Source organism: Giraffa tippelskirchi, chromosome 6 (assembly GCF_054371585.1).
Source record: "Giraffa tippelskirchi isolate mGirTip1 chromosome 6, T2T-mGirTip1v1.2.pri, whole genome shotgun sequence".
Lineage (NCBI taxonomy): Eukaryota > Metazoa > Chordata > Mammalia > Artiodactyla > Giraffidae > Giraffa > Giraffa tippelskirchi.
This window is the reverse complement of record NC_137280.1, coordinates 94551885-94572679: the sequence shown is the minus strand read 5'-3', so window position 1 is coordinate 94572679 and position 20795 is coordinate 94551885. Positions and strand designations below refer to the sequence as shown.

The following is a 20795-nucleotide window of genomic DNA, read 5'->3' as shown; positions in this document are numbered from 1 at the left end:
AAAAATACTTAATCCATTGCTATAATGAACCCTACATGGCTTTTTAAAATTGTGAAACACATTTTGCATATAAAATTATGCACAAAACATTTTAAGTACAATTTAATAAATAGCAATAAATGTCAGTGTACCTACTTCACTTTATGAAATAGAGTATTACTAGTAACTTAGAAGTCTTCTGTGTCCTACCTTTTTCTCCTGTTCCTCGCTCACCTGAATGAGGTGACACTGTCCCAAATTGCCTGCAGAGCTTTTCCTTCTAGTTTTACCAGTTAAATAAGGACTAACTAATGTTGCCTGCTTGTGAACTTTATACAAATTAAATCATACTGCCATCTGCTTATTTATCAGCATCAAGGCTGGGAGACACACCCAGGGTTTTGTGTCTGTTCCTACATTTTCATCACTGCATAGTATTCCATGAGGGTTGCATCCATTCTGTCGTTGATGAATTTTCGGGCTGTTTCCACTTTGCAGTTCTTATGAACACAGCCACTATGATCATTCTTGCCCATGTCTCCTGGGGCAGATATGCAAGAGTTTCACTTAAGTATATATGTGTGTGTGTGTGCTCAGTTGCCTCAGTCATGTCCAACTCTTTGTGACCCTGTAAACTGTAGCCTGCCAGGCTCCTTTGTCCATGGGATTCTCCAGGCAAGAATACTGGAGTGGGCTGCCATGCCCTCCTCCAGGGGATCTCTCTGACCTGGGGATCAAACCCTTGACTCCTGTGTCTCCTGCATTGCAGGCAGATTCTTTACTCACTAAGTCATCTGGGAAGCCCTTGGGTATATATATATATATCTGGGAGTAAAAATGCCAGATGAGGGATATGCATGTGTTCACTTTGAACCATTAATGCCACAATGCTTTCCCAACGGGCCATGCCATCTTTAGCTCCCCTAGCAATGAGGGAGAGCTCCCATTCTTCTTCCTCTCCAGCATCTGATGCATTTTTGCACATCTGCTGGGGTAAAGTGATATCTCACTGTGTTCTTAATGTGCATTTCCCTTATTACCAAGGAACCTGAGAATCCTGTCCTGGGTTTATAACCCATTCAGTTCTGTGAACTCTCTGTTCAAGGCTTGCACCCATTTCTGATGAGGTTGTCTTTTTTAGCATTTATTTATTTATTTAGCTGCGCCAGGTGTTAGCTGCAACATGCAAGATCTTTAATTGCAGCCTGCAGGATCTTTTCGTTTCAGTATATGGAATCTTTAATTTGTGGCATGTGAAATCTAATTGTGGCATGCAAAATTTTCAGTTGCAGTGTTTGAACTCTTAGGTGCAGCATGTGGGATCTAGTTCCGTCAGCAGGGACTGAATCCAGGACCCCTGCATTGGGAACCTGGAGCTTTACCCACCAGGTAAGTCCCCCAAATTCTCCATTTTAAAGTGAATACTTCAGTGGCATTCAGTACATCCACAGCAATGTAATTCCAAAATATTTTCAACACCCCAAAAGGAAACCATGTGTATGTTAAGCAGCCATTCCCCGTTCCCCCTCCCTCAGCCTCAGGCAGCCACAAACCCACTCTCTGTCTGTGCAGATTTGCCTGTCTGGACGTTTCCTACAAATGGACTCACACACTCTGTGCCTTTTGGTACCTGGCTCCTTTCTCTCAGCCTGATGCTTTCGAGGCGCATCCTGTTGCTGTCTTAATTGATCTCTGTTCTCTGGCTGTTTCTACTGACTAGAATGTTGGTTTCAGGAGGGATTTCTGTCCATCTGGTTGCCCGCTGGCTGGAGCCCTGCCTGGCTCACAGTAATAGATGTTCAGGAAACACCAGGGTAGGAGAGAGGCTGACCCCCGGGGTGGAGCCCATCCCACCCCCTTGCTGAGCGTACAGGATGGGTTCCTGGTGGTGGTGAAGCCAGAAGAGACCAGCACAGGCCCGCTGACGGCCACAGGCGCCTGGGGACCGTGTGACCTGAGACCTCTCTCTCATCTTCCTGTTTTCAGAGCATCGGTGGTCAACTTTGGGTTAGACTGCTGGCATTTTTGCATCATGTCTGCCCAGGAGGTAATGACCTCTTAGACTAGAGATGCAGAACTTTTTTTTCTTGAGTCACATACATGGGTCCATCTGCCTGCCCAGTCACCTTCTGTATTTGTTGTCCAGGATCTTGCTTTTTTTATTTAATTTTATGTCTTGGAGAACATTCCATTTTGGGAACCGTGAATCAACATTTCTGGTGTTTTTTAATTGAGGTGAGAGTCGCATAACGTGAAATTAACCATTTTAAGATAAGCAGCTTGGTGGCATCTAGTACATTCACAATCCTGAGCAACCTTTGTTTCTGTTTAGTTCCAAAACATTTCCATCGCCCCACAAGGAAACTCTGTGCTCATAAAAAGTCACTCCTCATTCCCTCCCCAGCCCCCTGGCAACCACAAACCCACTCTGTCTCTACGAACATTTATATAAATGGACTTACACACTGTGTGTCCTTCTGTGTTTGGCTTCTCTCACTGAGCATTGTGTCCTCCAGGGCCATCCACGTTGTAGCGAGTGTCAGTGCTTCTGTCCTTTTCGTGGCCAAATAACATTCCACTCTATGAACAAAATGAAATTCACAAGCTCATTTAAGCAACAGTTTTCAAGATATTCATGTAACTGTCTGCTGGGGCTGCTGTTAACAAAAACACTGTAGAATTGGGTGGCTTAATAGCAACTTCTTTTCCTTGTTGTGGCTGGGCTGGAAGTTCAAGATCAAGGTCTCAGCAGTGCTGGTGTCTGGTAAGGCCTCTCTTGCATATGGCCTCCTCCTCACTGTGTCCTCACATGGTGGAGGAAGAGAGCTGTTTTTCTCTTCTTAGGAAGACAGCAATCCTATTGGATTAGGGCCCTACTCTTGTGATCTCATTTAACCTTGGTTATGTTTCTCAAGGGGCTTCCCTGATGGCTCAGTAGTAAAGAATCCGCCTGCCAATGCAGGAGATGTGGGATTGATCCTTGGGTCATGGAGATCCTTTGGAGGAGGGCATGGCAACCTACTCCAGTATTCTTGCCTGGAGAATACCCATGGGCAGAGGGACCTGGTGGGCTACTGTCCACGGGGTCACAAGAGTCAGACATGACTCAGTGATGAGCAAGCACTCAACTTTCCTCAAGGCTCCATCTCTAAATGCAATCACTCGGGGGTTAGGGCCTCAACAAACAAATTTCGGGGAAGACAATTCAGTCCACGAGAATAATTATTTTTCACAAATACTTATCATTTATTTGGCTGCACTAGGTGTTAGTTGCCACATGCAGGATTTTCAGTTGTGGCATGTGAACTCTTTAGTTGTGGTGTGTGGAATCTAGTTCCCTGACTGGGGATGAAACTCAGGCCTCCTGCATTGGGAGTGCAGAGGCTTAGCCACTGGACCACCAGGGAAGTCTGGAGAATAAATATTAATTCTTGTTATGTAGCTGTTTGGAAGAATGTTATTTGATTTAAGGATTAACACATTGAAAGTCAAGGATGGTTAAGGAGTGGTGCTCACCCCACATCACACACAAAAGGATTCAAACAGTGGTGTCCATTTCCTGAGCATGCAAGGACCCTGGGTGGCCTGGAATCTGCACTGGCCTCTACCAATGGATCCATGATTATGTGAACTTCAGTCTGATTACTGACAAAACATCCTCTAAAGGGGTTGCATCGATTTTTTCCCCCAGGATAGGAGAGCCTTTGTTATCCCAAATTCTCCCTCACTAACATGAGTTCTTTTTCAGTCTTTTGGGTCTTACTTCATCTAGGTGAAAGCTGCATTGTGTTTTCTACTGCATTTCTCTTTGAGCTGAGATGGAGCATGTTTGTCTGTTTTGTTTGAAGTTAATTTGGTTGTGTCAGGTCTTAGTTGTGGCATGCAGACTCTTAGTTGCAATATGTGCAGTCTAGTTCCCTGACCAGAGATCAAATCCGGGCCCCCTGCAGTGGGGGTGTAGAGTCTTAGCCGCCGGACCACCAGAGAATTCCCTGTTTTTCATGTTTTTAAAAGTCAGTTAAAACTGTTTTCAGAGAACTGTCTATTCAAGATTTTGTCCCATTTTCGCATTGGGCTATTGGTCTTTTTCTTATTGATTCATTGGTATTCTTTACATATTAAGGAAATCAGGCTTTGATTGATTACGTGTGTTGCCCTTTTTTTTTTTCAGTTTGTTGTTGATCTTTTGATTCTGTTTATGGTATTCTTTGCTGTTTAAAAAACTTAAAACTTCTTATGTGCCAAAATTTACTCTGTTTTATCCTTTAAGGCCTTTGAGTTTTTGTGTTGTACTATCTTTAAGGAAACGAACCAGAACAGAACTCTCTTGTGAGAGTTGCTTCTCTTCAGGAAACTCCAAAATGTGTTCTCTCACCCATAGGATCACATATAGATCTAGCCTCTACATTCTCATTGTTCAAGAGACTCTTCTGGAAACTTGAAGACTGCACATGCTCTGGGCTTTACAATTGCTAGATGATCTGGCATGCAGGCCTGGCTCCTCTCCTCCTAGGCCCGGGACAGGCATCCCAGGGTTCTAGGCGACATGATTAAGTCAACACTGGAGCTGGCTTCAGACCTGCAGCTCCTTTACCAGGCCTGCTAAGTTCCTGGGGCTTCCAAGGTGGCGCTAGTGGTAAAGAACCTGCCTGTCAATACAGCAGATGTAAGAGACACAGGTGTGATCCCTGGGTAGGGAAGATCCCCTGGAGGAGGACATGGCAGCCCACTCCAGTATTCTTGCCTGGAGAATCCCATGGACAGAGGAGCCTGGTGGGCTATAGTCCACGGGGTCCACAGAGTTGGACACAACAGATGCAACTTAGTAGCACACGCTGAGTTTCTTGCTCTGTGTCTTGCAGCACGGTGAAGAATGGTCTCTGTAGACCCAGAAGGCCTGAAACCCAGACGACTCAAGAAGAAAAGGCTGAGGACCTCAAAGTAGACATGAGCCAAGAACAAGGTATGTTGTGCAAGAGAGAGAAAGGTGTGCAGACTCACCACTGTTTATAAAGGAGCCCAGGCCGGACAGCTGGGCACAGCCACTCTTTGCCCCAGCTGCTGGTCTTGGCTGAGGCGCCCGAACATGGAGGGCCAAGTCTCTACATGTGATGGAGAGCAGAGGGGGCAGACATAAAAGAGTGACAGCTGGGCCCGGTCGTTCAGAGCAGAGCTCTGTGAGCCAAGTGATGGTGGGCAAGTCACCTGCTCTTTTGAAGTCTCAGTTGTACCCCTTTTACTGGGAGGGGGGATTAATAATAGAAGCTCCCTATGGCTTCTCTGGTGGCACAGTGGTAAAGAACCTGCCTGCCAATGCAGGAGACGCAAGAGACTCGGGTTCGATCCCTGAGTCAGGAGGATACCCTGGAGGAGGGCATGGCAACCCACTCTGGTATTCATGCCTGGAGAATTCAATGGACAGAGGAGCCTGGCGGGCTATGATCCATGGGATCACAAAGAGCTGAACATGGCTAAGTGACTAAGCATGTTAGGATGGTGTGCCTGTGTGGGTAAAGCATATATACACACATATATAATACAATTAATATTATACATATTATACCACATTATACATTACATATTACATATAGTGCAGATGTAATTGTGTGTGTGTGTATATATATATATATGTGGCAGATGTAATAATATATATTGTTGTCGCTAAGTTGTGTCTGAATCTTTTGTGACCCCATGGACTGTAGTCTGCAAGGCTCCTCCATCCACGGGATTTCCCAGGCAAGAATACTGGAGTGGGTTGCCATTTCCTTCTCCAGGGGATCTTTGTGACCCATGGATCGAACCTGAGTGTTCTGCATTGGCAGGCAACTTCTTTACCCCTGAGCCAACAGGAAGTCCAATAATACATATAATAAGAATATAATTTTATATATATATATATACATATATATACTTACTATATAAGAATATAATTATATATATAGTACAGATGTAGTTATATATATGTATATATAGTATATATGTAATTACACTTATGGTACAGATGTAATAATATACGTAATGCAGATATGTGTGTATACATATATTTCTAGTTGATGATTCAAATGCTAAAGGCTGATTCACATCAAATGATTCAAATGTTTCTAAAAGAAATAAAATAATGCCATTTACCACCTATGAATGGCCATAGATATTATCATAGTAAGTCAGAAAGAGAATGACAAATACTATATGATATCACTTATATGTGGAATCTCAAATAAGACACAAATGAACTTATCTATGAAGCAAACAGACTCACAGACATAGAGAATAGACTTGTGGTTGCCAAGGGGGTGGGGGAGGGATGGACTGGGAGTTTGGGATTAGCAGATGCAAACTATTATACAGAGGACGGATAAACAAGGTCTTACTGTATAGCACAGGGAACTCTATTCAATATTCCTTGACAAGCCATAATGGAAAAGAACATATGTGTGCATAACTGGGTCACTTTTGCTATACAGCATAAATTATCACAACATTGTAAATCAACTATACTTCAATAAAATTTTTAAAAAACGATTCAAATGTTGAAGAGTGAAATGGATGCAGCTTTCTTTGAAATGTGTCAAAAAGTAAGATGGCGTGATGGATGGATAAATAGCGGGATGGCTGGATGTGCTAACAGCTGTAGGATTTGGTGGTGAGTAAGAAGGCGCTTGCTATACAAATCCAACTTTTTGTATCCTTGAAAATTTTCATAATAGACTGTTGGGGGAGGGTAAGGAAGAAATAAATAGGAACAGGGAAGCTTGAGTAGACCAGCACTGACCATGTGACTTCACTCAAAGCGTGGGATTCATTCAGTATCAAAAAAAGAGCCCCCTCCTGCCTCCTGAGTATGAAGTGAATATAAAACATATGCCATCCAACCCTGGTGGTTATTTGCAGTTACTCCTAGGCTGTGGACCATTCACCGAGATGGAGAAGTCCTTATGAGGCTATCGAAACATGGGCCAGGCCACGAGACCCCCATGACCATCCCTGAATTTTTTCGGGAGTCAGTCAACCGATTTGGGACTTATCCAGCCCTAGCATCAAAGAAGGATGGAAAGTGGGAAGTTCTGAACTACAACCAGTACTATGAGGCTTGTCGGAAGACTGCGAGGGCCATGCTCAAGGTAAATGCGTTGTTCACTCACTCCTTTATTTGTTCATCGTGTATTAAACCATTCCTTCTATGTGTAAACACATATGGGACAAAATGCACAAGGCACCCCAAGAAAGAAGGTTAACTGGTGAAAATTTTGTCTTTCAAATCTTTGTACCCTCTCTATGGAGTGCTTTAGTTGGATGTATCTGGTTCAAGATCTCTCATGAGATTGCAGTCAAGCTATCAGCCCAGGCTACATCATTGGAAGGCTTGACTGAGGCGGAAGGGTCCACTTCTAAGCATGGCTAGCTCTTGGCAGGAAGCCTCAGTTCCTTCATCTATGGAAGGTCCCTGGAGGAGTCAGATCCACAAAGACAGGAAGGATAATAGATGGTGGGGGTGAGGGGCTGGGCAGTCAGTGTTTCATGGGGATAGAGTTTCAGTTTGGGAAGATGAGAAAGTTCTAGAGATGGATGGTGGGGCGGTTGTATAACAGTGTGAATGTACTTTTTTTGGTCACACTGTGAGGCTTGCGAGATCTTAGTTCCCACAGCAGGGATGAACTTGGGCCCTCAGCACTGAAAGCATGAAGTCCTAACCACTGGACCACTAGGGAATTCCCCTGGATTTGGGGTTTTTTTTTTTAGGGTAAAAGAGCTTAATACACTGAGCTGTGCACTTAAAGTTGGTTAGAATGATTAAAAACTAAAATCCATAAAAATTAGAATAAAAAAGGGGGTATTAAATAGAGCGAGGCAAACCAGCCTCCCAAGAGTCACAAAAAAACATCCTACTCTGGATTTCCATCTCAACATGGGCTTTTTCCCAAAATGACTTCCATGAGCTCTGGAGTCCACCTTCTCCCAGTGAGCAGGTCCCACCTGGAAGCAAACCTCCTCTGTGTTTCCGTTTTCTGCTTGTCCGTCTGTTTTTGCCTTCCCAGCTGGGCTTGGAGCCTTTCCACTCAGTTGGCATCCTTGGGTTTAACTCCATCGAGTGGATCCTTGCAGCTCTTGGTGCCATCTTCGCAGGGTAAGATCCTGGGCCCTGGACCCTGTGAATGTTGGGGTCGGGTGGAGGGCTGCTGCTCCAGGGGCCTGGTGCCCGCACAGGTTTCCACTGAGATATGAGCAGAGAGCCCTAGGCAAGCCAGTGAGATATACATACACACACACACACACACACACACACACACACACACACACACCTCAGTCATCTGAAATACACCAAAGGATTTGTACAGCTCAAAAGATTTTAAATGAGCAGGAAACTTGAAGGGAAACATCACTAAGGAAAGCAGCCAATAAGAGCTTAGAAAGCTCCTTGAGGTCATCTGGAAGCAGGCAGATACAAACCCACCATATAATGGTTGAAAGCAAGAAGAAAAGGTTGTGAGTGAAAGGAACAGGTGGCTGGGGGAGGGGTGGGGGTTCCAAAGCCCACCTCTTATTTACTATGGGGCCCTGAACAAGCGACTTCCCTCCCTTGAGCCTCAGTTTCCTCATCTGTAAAATGGGTACTGTGAAAGCTCCATGTCATAGCAACATCACAGGAGTCCATACTCCCATCATCGCTGTCATTCCTGTCCTTTTCATCATTGTCCAGTTGTGGAGGGAGCGAAGCTGGTGGCAGGACTTCAGACTCAGAACCTGCCGGCAGACCCTACCCCCGGACCCTTTCCTCCCCTTCCAGGATGTTCTTGACTCAGGTATGTGGGCACATACATGACATGCGTGTGTTTTCTTTTCCCAGAGGCTTCTGTGTTGGTATTTATGCCACCAACTCCGTGGACGCCTGCGAATATGTCATTACTCACGCCAAAGTGAACATCCTGCTGGTGGAAAATGACGCGCAGTTGCAGAAAATCCTTTCGGTAACAACTGCCCCCACCCCACCCCACCACCACAGTGTTGCCCACCCATCACCAAGGAAGAATGGATGTGTGCAGAGTGGAGGAGTTTAACTTCCAAAGCATATTCTTTTCCTACTTGGCCTCCATTTTTTTTGATGTGGACCATTTTTAAAGTCTTTATTGAATTTGTTACAATACTGCTTCTGTTTTATGTTTTGGTTCTTTTTGGCTGAGGGAGGTATGTGGGATCTTAGCTCCCTGACCAGGGATCAAACCTGCACTCCCTGCATCAGAAGGTGAAGTCTGAACCCCTGGATCATCAGGGAAGTCCCCTGGGCCTCCATCCTAAAAAATGCATTTGTGTGTTATTTCATATACAGTCCACTGTTTATCAGTTTTCTCTTAGAAACGTTACCTTGAGCCTTGTCATGCTTTCGATTTTCATCCCTTATGATCATCCTCTTTTCTGAAAGGCTTTTGTGTTTCCCTCCTGTTTCCTCCCCAAGTCTGACTGCTTCACTGTTTCACTACTTTCCGGTGGATGTCTGGCTCTCCCCGCAGGGCTTGTGGGTTGGTTTGGGTTCTTCCTTTCAAGCTGTGTTGAGCTTGTTACATCTTACATTTTATGTTGGAAGTTCGGGGGGCAATTTTCCTCTGCTTTGCTGTGACTTTGTAAAATTTTTCTTTTGGGTTGTGCTGGGTCTTCGTTGCTGCGCGTGGGCTTTCTCTAGTCGTGGTGAACGAGGGCTACTCTTTGTTGCCGTGTGAGGGCTTCTCATGGTGGTGGCTTCTCGTGTTGTGGAGCACGGGCTTTAGGGCACGCAGGCTTCAGTAGCTGTGAAGGCTTAGTTGCTCTGCAGGGCGCGAAATCATCCTCGACCAGAGATTGAACCCATGTTCCCTGCATTGGCAGGCAGATTCTTCTCCACTGTATGACCAGGGAAATCCTATGATGACTTTTTGTACTCAGTGAAATCTGACTCCTTTCTTACTCCTTTTTTTTCTCCTTGCATTATCTTTGTATGGATGCTGGAGAGACAGTTTCCCACGATTTGTGTTTGAATGATTGCAGTTGTCTGAACCAGCTTTTGACAGAAGTATCCTGAAAGGAGGGAAGTCCTTGGGAAGAGTGAACCTCCATGGCCAGAGTCATTGCTCAGCCCAAGAGCCACTGTGACTATTTCTTCCTTCCTTCCTTTCCTTCTGTATTTTTTTTTTTTTTTTTGGCCGCACCACGCAGCGTGTAGGATCTTAGTTCCCTAACCAGGGGTCAAACACATGCCCTATGCATTGGAAGTATGGAGTCTTAACAACTAGACCACCAAGGAAGTCCTCTGACTGTTTCTTTAATACCCTAGTCCATTTCTCCTGTGTTACACGTTTCATATTTCTGAAGTTGAGATTCAAGTCTTACTATCAGTGCCAAAGACAGTATCCTCTGAACATCAAGGGTGTTTGTCCACATATTAACTTCACTGAAACTAGGGTAGATTCACCAGACTCAACAAAATCCACCCTGACTTAGTGAAAGTGGACATTTTGTGCTACCAGGCCTCCTTCAACGCAATACTTAATTCCTGAGCTGGTTCAGAAAGCACAGACTTCTACTTCTGGTTGTCTTTCTGTTTTTTTTTTTTTTTTTTTTTTTTGGCTGCACCACGTGGCAGGATCTTAGTTCCCTGACCAGGCATTGAACCTGTGGCCCCTGCAGTGGAAGCGTGGAGTCTTAACCACTGGACTGCCAGGAAAGTCCCCAGACTTCTACTTTCTGAAGGCATGCTTCTTTGGTCCCTGGTTCTCAATTCATGTCCTGTCTCTCCTGTTCATAGCAGAATGCACTGCTTGCGAGGTGACTGGTGATGAGTGAGGGTAGGGCCCTTTTCCTCCTTGCTGTGAATACAGGCTTCTGATTTGGGTTTTCCCACTGTTAGAAAATGCTTCGTGTTCCGTCCTTCCCCTGCAGCCACCTCGCTGCTATGACTTCCAGTCCTTGGTCTGGTATCTTCAACCTCACAGGCATAAAGCAATATCTGAATTATTTCCACCTCCTAGTTTCACTTCCCAGGTGGCTCAGTGGTAAAGAATCTGTCTGCCAATGCCCCAAGTGCAGGAGACATAAGTTCAATCCCTGGGTCGGGAAGATCCCCTGGAGAAGGAAATGGCAATGTACTCCAGGATTCTTGCCTAGAGAATCCCATGGACAGAGGAGCCTGGTGGGCTACAGTCCACTGGGTGGCGAAGATTCAGATATGACTGAGCATGCACACAGAGACTGAGTCTGACCAAAGATGCAGTTTGCGGATTTGTTGATCTGGTTGCTCTGAGTGAAAGACTCAGAGCCAGGCTCCTCCTAAACTGCATGTTCAGGTCCACTTGGAAATCTTTCTTTCTTGGTGATGTTTTCAGCCTGTAACCCTCCAGGGCTTCCTTCTTCCTTCAGAATAAACTGCAGACTCCTCGCCATCACTTTCCCAGGGCATGGCCTCCTGGCCCTCACACCCTTTCCTGCCTCCTCCCCTGGACTCCTCCCTTCTACCCCCACTCCGGCCATCCTGGACTTTTTACATCCGTCAAATGTGCCAGCCAGTGCCTGCTTCAGGTTTTTTGGATGTCTGTTCCTTTTCTCTATGGAAAACTCTTGTCCAGATGTTAAAAGCACTGCTGTCATCTTTTCTCTCCAGGCCATGGCAGAGACTTGGCTATAATCAGCATTCTTGATGCTAGAAGTGACATCTTCATTGCATTGGCTAGGAATGTGCCACAGATACAAATATCCTCCCCTTGCATGAACGACAAGATTCTTGGAGGGGACAAGAATCCCCTGAACCTTACGGTTCTAGGTTTAGGTAGAGCATTCTGAGCCTGCCCAGGTTCTGGCCAACTTCATGGAGAATTTCTGTGGCCCAATGCCAACTAGAAGTTTGGCTGGATCTTGGCTGCATAGCTCAAGGTGTCAAGAGAGGAGGAGCCAAGAGGGTTGTCCTTTGACTCACCAACCAAGAGCCACAACTCGGTGCAGCAGAACTCAGGAGGCTGTTGCCCTCAGCCCTCTTCTATGGTGGAATCTACTGATGCCAACACAAAGAACGCAGCAGTCTAAGACCAGGTTGCTTAGTATCAGTCAAGACACAGAGCCAAGTTTTACTGTGTGGGCAGGGGAGGGAAAGAGGTAGGGGCCCCCGTGGGAGAGAGCTTAGGACACGTGCTCCTGGGCCGGGTTATCCTGAGGTCCATGCATAAATTTGACTGTGTGAATCACAACAAACTGTGGAAAATTCTTAAAGAGACGGGAATACCAGACCACCTTACCTGCCTCCTGAGAAACCTGTATGCAGGTCAAGAAGCAACAGTTAGAGCCAGACATGGAACAAAATTGGGAAAGGAGTACATCAAGGCTATATATTATCACCTTGCTTATTTAACTTATATGCCAAGTACATCATGTGAAATGCCAGGCTGGATGAAGCTCAAGCTAGAATCAAGATTGCTGGGGAAAAATATCAATAGCCTCAGATATGCAGATGACACCACCCTAATAACAGAAAATGAATAGGAACTAAAAAGCCTCTTAATGAATGTGAAAGAGGAGAGTGAAAAAGCTGGCTTAAAACTTAACATTCAAAAAACAAAGATCATGACATCCAGTCCCATCATTTCATGGCAAATAGATGTGGAAAGAATGGAAAGAGTGACAGACTTTATTTTCTTGGGCTCCAAAATCACTGGGGATGGTGATGGCAGCTATGAAATTAAAAGATGCTTGCTCCTTGGAATAAAAGCTATGACAAACCTAGACTTATTAAAAAAGCAGAGACATCACTTTGCTGATGTCTGTATAGTCAAATATATTGAATATTGCAATGGTTTTTCCAGTAGTCATGTATGGATGTTGGGAGTTGGACCATAAAAAAGGCTGAGCGCCAAAGAATTGATGCTTTCAAATTTGTGGTGCCTGAGAAGACTCTTGGGAGTCCCTTGGACTGCAAAGAGATCAAACCAGTTAATACTAAAGGAAATCAACCCTGAATATTCATTGAAAGTACTGATGCTGAAGCTGAAGCTCCAATCCTCTGGCCACCCGATGCAAAGAGCAGACTCACTGGAAAGGCCCTGATGCTGGGAAAGATTGGGGGCAAGAGGAGAAGGGGGCGACAGAGGATGAGACGGTTGGATGGCATCATCGACTCAATGGACATGAGTTTGAACAAACTTAGGGAGATAGTGAAGGACAGGGAAGGCTGGAGACCTACAGTCCATGAGGTCGCAAAGAGTCCTACACGACCGAGCGACTGAACAACAACAAACGCACAACTTTCTTTCAGATTCCGAGGAACAAGATGGAGACCCTAAAAGCGATCGTTCAGTACAAGCCACCTGTGGACGACGGCAAATGTAAAAACCTGTACTCTGTAAGTGTCAACAAAGGAGAGGACAGGGCCTTAAAGGGAAGGAGGGCACTGGCAAAGGAAGTGGGTGGTGAGCAAGGGGGAGGGCGGGGCCACACAAGGGAAGTGGGCGGGGACTTGCAATGGAACTGTGTGGTGAGGGCGGAGCCTTGTATACAAAGGAAATGAGCGAGGATTCAAGGGAACTAGGTCGTGAGCGACAGAAGTGGGTAGTAGTAGTGGTAGTTTAGTCGCTAAGTCGTGTCCGACTCCTTGCGACCCTATGGACTGTAGCCTGCCAGGCTCCTCTGTCCATGGGATTTTCCAGGCAAGAATATTGGAGTGGGTTGCCATTTCCTTCTCCAGGGAATCTTCCCAACCCAGGAATCGAACCTGTGTGTCTCCTGCATTGCAGGCAGATTCTTTACCGACGAGGGAAGTTACGAGGGAAGCCCACAGAAGTGGGTGGGGACTCCCCCACCCACTGAGTGGTGGGCAAGGGAGAAGGCGAGGCCTCACAAGAGAAGGGGGTGAGGCTTTTGAGAGAATTTTTTTGTGCCGTGAAGGGTCTGATTTCCCGGAAGGTGTCTGTTCTGGTAATTTATTTCTGTGTAACAAATCACCCCCAAAATTGGTGGCATAAGACTGTACCAATTGTTTTATTATTAGGTTTTTTTTTTTTTTTCAGAGCATTAGCGTAACTGAGGATTTCCTTGGTGGCACAGTGGTAAAGAATCTGCCTGCCAATGCAGGAAATGTGGGTTTGATCCCTGGGCGGGGAAGATCCCCTGGAGTAGGAAACAGCAACCCACTGCAGTGTTCTTGCCTGGAAAAATCCCATGGACAGAGGATACTGGTGGGCTAAAGTCCATTGGGTCGCAGAGTGGGACAGATCAAGCGAATGCACGCCCACAGACACACAGCGTGACTGAAAAAATACTGCAGCACTGAAAATAAGATGTATTGGAACTCATAACCTTAAGTTTAAATATTTAATTTATATTCAAGTCAGAATTTATTATAAATTTACTTTCCTGGATCTCACAGATGCAAAGTCATCAGTATCTTTATTAAAACCACTAGCCATTTTTAATGTATGAAAATACACATACAAGGGGCACCCATTTCTGCTATGACTTGGACCAAAAGTCCTATTGGAGCCTGCCTTTTTTTTCAAATTTTGATGTTTCATCCATCACAGATTTGCTTTGATATTGACTTTTAAAATATTGCATTAAAATATTATTCATCTTGATTACAAGCTTTTTTGGGGGGGAATTCCCTAAAAAAATTTGTACTCAAAGAGAAGCCCCTGGTCTGCAGTCTGGTCCTGTCTCTGCATCTGGGGCTCCTCCAAGCACCTTTCTTTCTCTCTTCTGCTTCTTTGATGTCTTCAGGACCTGTGGGCTTGTTTGGTGGCTCAGATCTCCACAGAGCATGTTTTTTTGTTTGTTTTGTTGTTGTTTTTGCTGTGCTGGGCAACATTCGGAGATCTTCGTTCCCTGACCAGGGGTGGAACCTGCGCCCCCTGCAGTAGAAGGAAGCTCAGAGTCTTTAACCACTGGACCACCAGGAAAGTCTCCAGAGAGAATGTTTTGAGGAGAGAAATATCCAGGCAGAAGCTGTCCTGCCTTGAAGGACCTATTCTTGGAAGTAGCACGTTGAGGCCAAGCTGCAGACCAGACTCCACCTCTTACTGAGGGAGAGATAGGGCCCCTAAAAACTGTGTGACATCATACATGTCACAGTCTTATTTTTTGCAAATTCACTCTGCCTCAGGGCCTTCTAGAGTCTGAAAATGCTTGAGTGCAAGCGACAGAGACCCACTTAAGCCAAAGGAGAGGGTTTGGATCTTGTTTCTAAGGATACAACAAGTTAACTCACAAAAGACAGGGCAGGAGGTCTGTGAGGGACCAGCCTAGGCTCCTGTTGTTAGTGTTCCTGAGATCAGGCCATCAAACCCATGCTCCAAATCAGAAGTCCTGACATGTCATGAAATTTATTTGTTTTTCCCTCCACTCAAGTAGGAGGAAAGATGACAGTGATCCTTTCTGGCTGAAACACTCGCCAGCTCGCACACCTTTCAGAAAACCTTAGAATATTAAGACCAGGATGATAACTAAGTAAGTAAGTCAACTGATCAGAATCACAGACCTTTCAGAGGTTAAAAGTGACCATCATGGCAACAAGATCTTAAGTCTGGATAAGTTAAACCCTTTTGTTAGAAACAGTATTTACAGCAGGGTTTCTCAGCCTCATTGGATACTCGAGGTGGATAACTTTTTTCTTTTGAACTTCTTATTTTGTATTAGGATATAGCTGATTAATAACAGCGTGATAGTTTCAGGTGAACAATGAAGGGACTCAGCCATACATAAACATGTGTCCATTCTCCCCCAAACTCCCCTCGCATCCAGCTGCCACATAACACTGAGCAGAGTTCAGGGTGGATAATTCTTCATCATGGGGGCCGTCCGGTGCATTTTTAGGTGTTAAGCAGCAACCCTGGCCTCCCTCCACCTACTACATCCTAGTTGAAACAATCACAAATACCCTCAGACACTGCCTAGGTCCTCTGGCCGGGGTGCGGGGGGTAGGGGGGCATGGGCAAAATTGCCCCTGGTTGAGGACAATGATTTATAGGCAACAGTTTTGTGGCAGATTAGTATCTATTTCTCTGCCAGGGCGAGTAGAATCTCCCATTTTTAGATTCTGTTTAGGAATACATTCATTAGAACTGAGAGAAAAAGGAAATGCTTGGGAAATTAAAAGGTGAAATTTGAGGGCAGGGGGATGAGAGAAGAAGACCATTAACTGGCAGGTGGTGATGCCTGGGGTTGGACTCGGGACCAATTCCAGATTTCCAACAGAGGACTGGATTTGACCAGGTTGGGTCCGGTGTCTATGTGATCCCATCATTTGTGGCCATGGGAGGATGAGGTCCTGCACTGCCATTAGGGGAGCATCCTTTGAGGGGGTGCTTGGGGCATTTCTCAGAGAAAGGACAGGGTCCCTCCAAAGGTCTGTGTGCACTGCTCCTCTCACCATCACCCTACCCTGTTAGAGATGCTCTGGTGAAAGGGCCTTCCCTTTTGGATGGGGCCAGCATTGCCCTGTCAGGTTGCAGGCAATGCTGGCCATTTCTGGAGGACATGGAGAGCCCTCTATTTTGCAGACAGGACACTGTCCTCCTCCAGAGCCTCACTGGAGGATCAGAGGCAGCATTTTTGCAGCTCTCATGTGAAATTTGGTTCATACAGCCCAACAGTTCCTTGTGAGGCATCAAATCCTAAGGTAATTAAGAGCACAGGCTCTGGACTCTTGGGTTAAAATGCTAGCTCCTCTGTTTACTTAGTGTGTGACCCTGGGCAGGTAACTTGCTGACTCTGAGCCTCAGCTTCTTCATTTGCCAGAGGGAGATGATGTATGTCTTATCACTAAGGATATCTTTGTTTGCAAGTGACAATAGCCTAACCCCAAATGGCTTAAGCTTCAAAGATCATTTGTTGGCTCATGTAACTATAACCCATGCACAGCTGGAACCAGGAGCTCAATTAACATGTCCAAGGCTCCATTTGGTGGCGAAGTGGTAAAGAACCTGCCTGCCAGTGCAGGAGACATAAGAGACGTGGATTCAACCCCTGGGTCAGGAAGATGCCCTGGAGGACGAAATGGCAACCCACTCCAGTATTCATGCCTGGAGAATCCCCATGGACAGAGGACACTGGTGGGCTATAGTCCATTGGTTGCAAAGAGTCAACACAACTGAAACAACTTAGCAGGCTCCATTTTGCTCTCCACTAACCTTGCTTCCCTCTAGTCCTGAGACATTCCAGCAGCTCCTCAGGTTACCTCATGTTCAGATGGCTCATTCATGTCCCAGCACTTGCAGCCAAAGCCTTGACCTTCGCTGTGATTGGACCATCTGAGGTCACATGTCCAGAACCAGTCCAATCACTGTGGCCCAGGCAGATAAGACCTTCTAGCTTAAGCCAATCAGGATGGCCTTCAGTTGCATCAATTTGGTCACTAAGTTTGAGGTGCCGAGTGGAATCTGGAAAGGAAGAGAACAAATGATCCTGAACTCTGCTGTTCTAAGCATGTTACACATAGTGACCCATTTCCTGCTTAGAACAACCCAAAGAGTTGGGCCTTGACATCATCCCCATTTTACCTATGAGGAAACTGAGGCCGAGGTGCTTGAGTAGCCTTCCCAGGAAGTGGAGGAGAAGCAGGTGTCTCAGGGCCTCTGTATGATGCCTTTCTTCCTGCTGGGAATCATGCTTCCAGGGCAGCTGGTGGGGCAAGACCTGACTGGGGAAGGGGAACACCTGGTGTGCCGGGGGGCCCCCTCACCCTTGCGCCACCACCCTTTGCTGGTCTTTTTTTTCCATAGTGGGATGACTTCCTAAAACTTGGCAGTAGCATTCCCGACGCCCAGCTGGACCCGATCATAAAAAGCCAGAAGGCCAATCAGTGTGCTGTGATCATCTACACTTCTGGGACCACGGGCCAACCCAAGGGGGTGATGCTCAGCCACGACAATGTAAGTGCTGTCTCTGCTGACGGGGTTGGACTCTGCATCCTCCAGGGTCTCAGTGCCCTGGGGCAGAGGCCTTCAGACTGTTTTTGTTCTTGACCCACAGGAGCACAGTGGTGTTTAGGAGCACGGTGGCATGGGGGACCTTGATCTGTGGGGCAGAGAGACTTAGGCCAACACTTCCAAGGTCGGAGCAGCATAGTGCAGGGGTTGAGATCAGGGACTCTTCAGGAGACCTGGCTCTATAATCTTGGGCAACACATTGAAGATCTCTAAGCCTTGGTTTCCTCATCTGTAAAATGGGTATGATGTAACAGTCCCTGCCTCCTGGGTTGTTTGATCTCAGAACCGTGCTTGATAAAATAAGTATGTGAAAAGGCAGTGCAAATACTGAGTTTCAGGGGGTAAAGCAGGAGCTGTAACTAGTAACTAGTAACTAAACTAGTAACAAGTAACTAGTAACTAAAACTAGTTACTTGAGGAAGGCTCTGTGCTTGGGGAAAATGCATGCATGTCTGAGTGGAGTCCAAAGCTGATAGTAATTTAGGTCACTGGTAGGAAAGAATAGGGGAATCCACGCTAAAAGATCCTATTTATATAAAACCCTAGAAAGGGACTTCCCTGGCGGTCCAGTGGTTAAGAGTCCACCTGCCAATGCAGGGGACACAGATTCAGTACCTGGTCTGGGAAGATTCCACATGCAGAAGGGCAACTAAGCCTGAGTGTGGCAACTACTGAGCCGGCATGCTGTCGAGCCCATGTTCCACAACAAGAGAAGCCACCACAATGAGAAGTCCACGCACCACAACGAAGAGCAGTCCCTGCTCGCTGCAATTAGAGAAAGCCCATGTGCAGCAACAAAGACCCAGCGCAGCCATAAATTAATTAAAAACTAAATTAGAAAGTGAGTATAATGACCTAACTGTAATTTAAAACTGTAACTAAATAAAAGATCCTGTTTATATAAAACCCTAGAAACGGAATTCCTAGGAGGTCCAGTGGTTAGGATCCGTGTGCCACTGCCAAGAGCCCAAGTTCAAACTCTGGTTGGGAAAATAAGCCTGTGTGGTACAAACCCTAGAAAATGCAAAATTGTATACAGGAACCAAAAGCAGATGGTGGCTGCTTTGGCATGACAAAGGGTGATGGGAACAAGGAACATTCACCATTTCAATGGTGGGGATGGCTGCACGGCTGCATACATAAGTCACTATGCACCAATATGTACATCTCAAATGCAGGTGGTTCCCTGTATGTCAGTTACACCTTGATAAAGCTGTTGTTTGTTTTTTTCTAAAGAACAAGAAAGACAGTGATGGTTCATTTCTGTTGCATGCCCGTGATATGCCAGGGTCCATCCCGAGAGTTTTACACTTTGTAAATCCTCCCGGTGATTCTCTGATTCTATCTGTTCTATCAGGTGGCTGCTATTTCTACAGATGAGAAAACTGAAGCCCAGAGAGGTTAGAATGCTGGGCCCAGGTCACACAGCAAGCAGCATGGCAGAGCCAGGATCTGAACTCGGGCAGGCTGGTGTCACGGCCCACATTTTCAACTACGCTGTTGATCTATGTGGCTAAGGTGTAAAGATCATTAAAGATGCGGTCACTATAAATATGCTGAAGCCAGCTGAAGAACAGTACACAGAGAACAGGCGATTTTTGTTAAAAATTGAAAAACGCAGCGACCGATGTACACACCTGTAAGCTTTAAAAGCAGAAAAGTGTCTAGCAGGACGTACACCCAACACGTACACTCCCCTTTCTGACTAGCAGTCAGAAAGACTGCTAGTTTTACAATGAAGCATTTCTTACTCAAGAAAAAAAATACATATATATATATATTTCTTTATTTGGCTGCACTGGGTCTTAGCTGCAGCATGTCAGATCTAGTTCCCTGACCAGGGATTGAACCTGGGCCCCCTACACTGTGAGCACAGAGTCTTAGCCCCTGGACTAGCAGGGAAGTCCCAGCGTTTCCACTTTATAAGAGCTTTTTGCACCAACCCAGCTTAAGAGTTGGCAGTACACACTTTGCTCTGGCTTTTCCCTCTGCATGGAATTCTTTTTCCTAGAGACCAATTTGACTTCCTCTTTCACCTCCTCGGGGTCCCTGCTCAAATGTTACTGCCTCCGTGAAGTCCTCCCTGACTTTCATGTTCAAAACAGCAAATAAAAATAAACCACCCCATCAGTCCCTGATACCCTCTGGCTACTGTTTTCCGTGCACTGACATATTATATACAGTCACATGTTTAATGTGAACATCAGCTCCTTGAGGGCAGTGCCAGTCTGTTGGATTCACTCCTGTGTCTCCAGTGCTTGGTATACAGGAGGATTCAATCCATTTTGTGGACTGAAATGAATGAAGAGGGTCTGAGGAAGCCCCCACCCCACCCTGGCCAGCGTTCATACTCCTAGTGGCTTCAGGTCTGCTGAGATCATCTCCTTGAAGACAGCTGATGAACACCGAGCTCTTGGAGCAAGTCTGCCTAGATGAAGATCTAGGCTCCCCCATTTGCTAGCTGTGTGACCTGAGAAAACTCCCTTAACTTCTCTGGGCTTCAGTTTGCCCACCTGTGAAATGGAGACAAGGACAGTTGATACCTCTTAGAGTTTCTGTGAAGGTTAAATTATGTCCCGTACTGTGTCAGTTAGCTACTGCTGTGTAACAAACCATTCTAGAACTGAGCGACTTGAAACACCAACAGTGTGTTATTTCTGGATCTCAGATTTGGACCAGGGCTCAGCAGTGTCTTTTCTGCCCCACAGAGTGTCAGCTGGGGTCACTCAGCTGGTGCCCAGGCTGGGTTAACAGGTCCGAGAGGGGCTTCACTCACATGTTTCCTGGGGCTTGGGTTTCTCTGTGACATGGAGGTAGTGAGGTTGGGGAACTTCTCAATGTGGTGCTGGCTCCCCCGGGGGCAAGCACACACTATGTAAAGGC

At 46.0% G+C, this 20795-nt stretch overlaps 1 protein-coding gene across 11 annotated transcripts in view; it reads left to right on the top strand.

Annotated features, from left to right (window-relative positions):
- Nucleotides 1-20795, top strand: part of ACSBG2 (acyl-CoA synthetase bubblegum family member 2) — a 43193-nt gene that overhangs the window by 1265 nt on the left and 21133 nt on the right. For 9 of the 11 annotated variants that reach the window (XM_081499388.1, XM_081499387.1, XM_081499395.1 and 6 more), the window contains exons 2-7: nt 4842-4942; nt 6871-7100; nt 8016-8104; nt 8825-8945; nt 13247-13333; nt 17706-17855. In XM_081499388.1, coding sequence (XP_081355514.1) covers nt 4927-4942; nt 6871-7100; nt 8016-8104; nt 8825-8945; nt 13247-13333; nt 17706-17855 — 693 coding nt within the window. In that variant the 5' untranslated portion in view covers nt 4842-4926. The remainder of the gene's footprint in view (nt 1-4841; nt 4943-6870; nt 7101-8015; nt 8105-8824; nt 8946-13246; nt 13334-17705; nt 17856-20795) is intronic. The other 2 variants (XM_081499391.1, XM_081499390.1) reach the window with 1 other exon arrangement.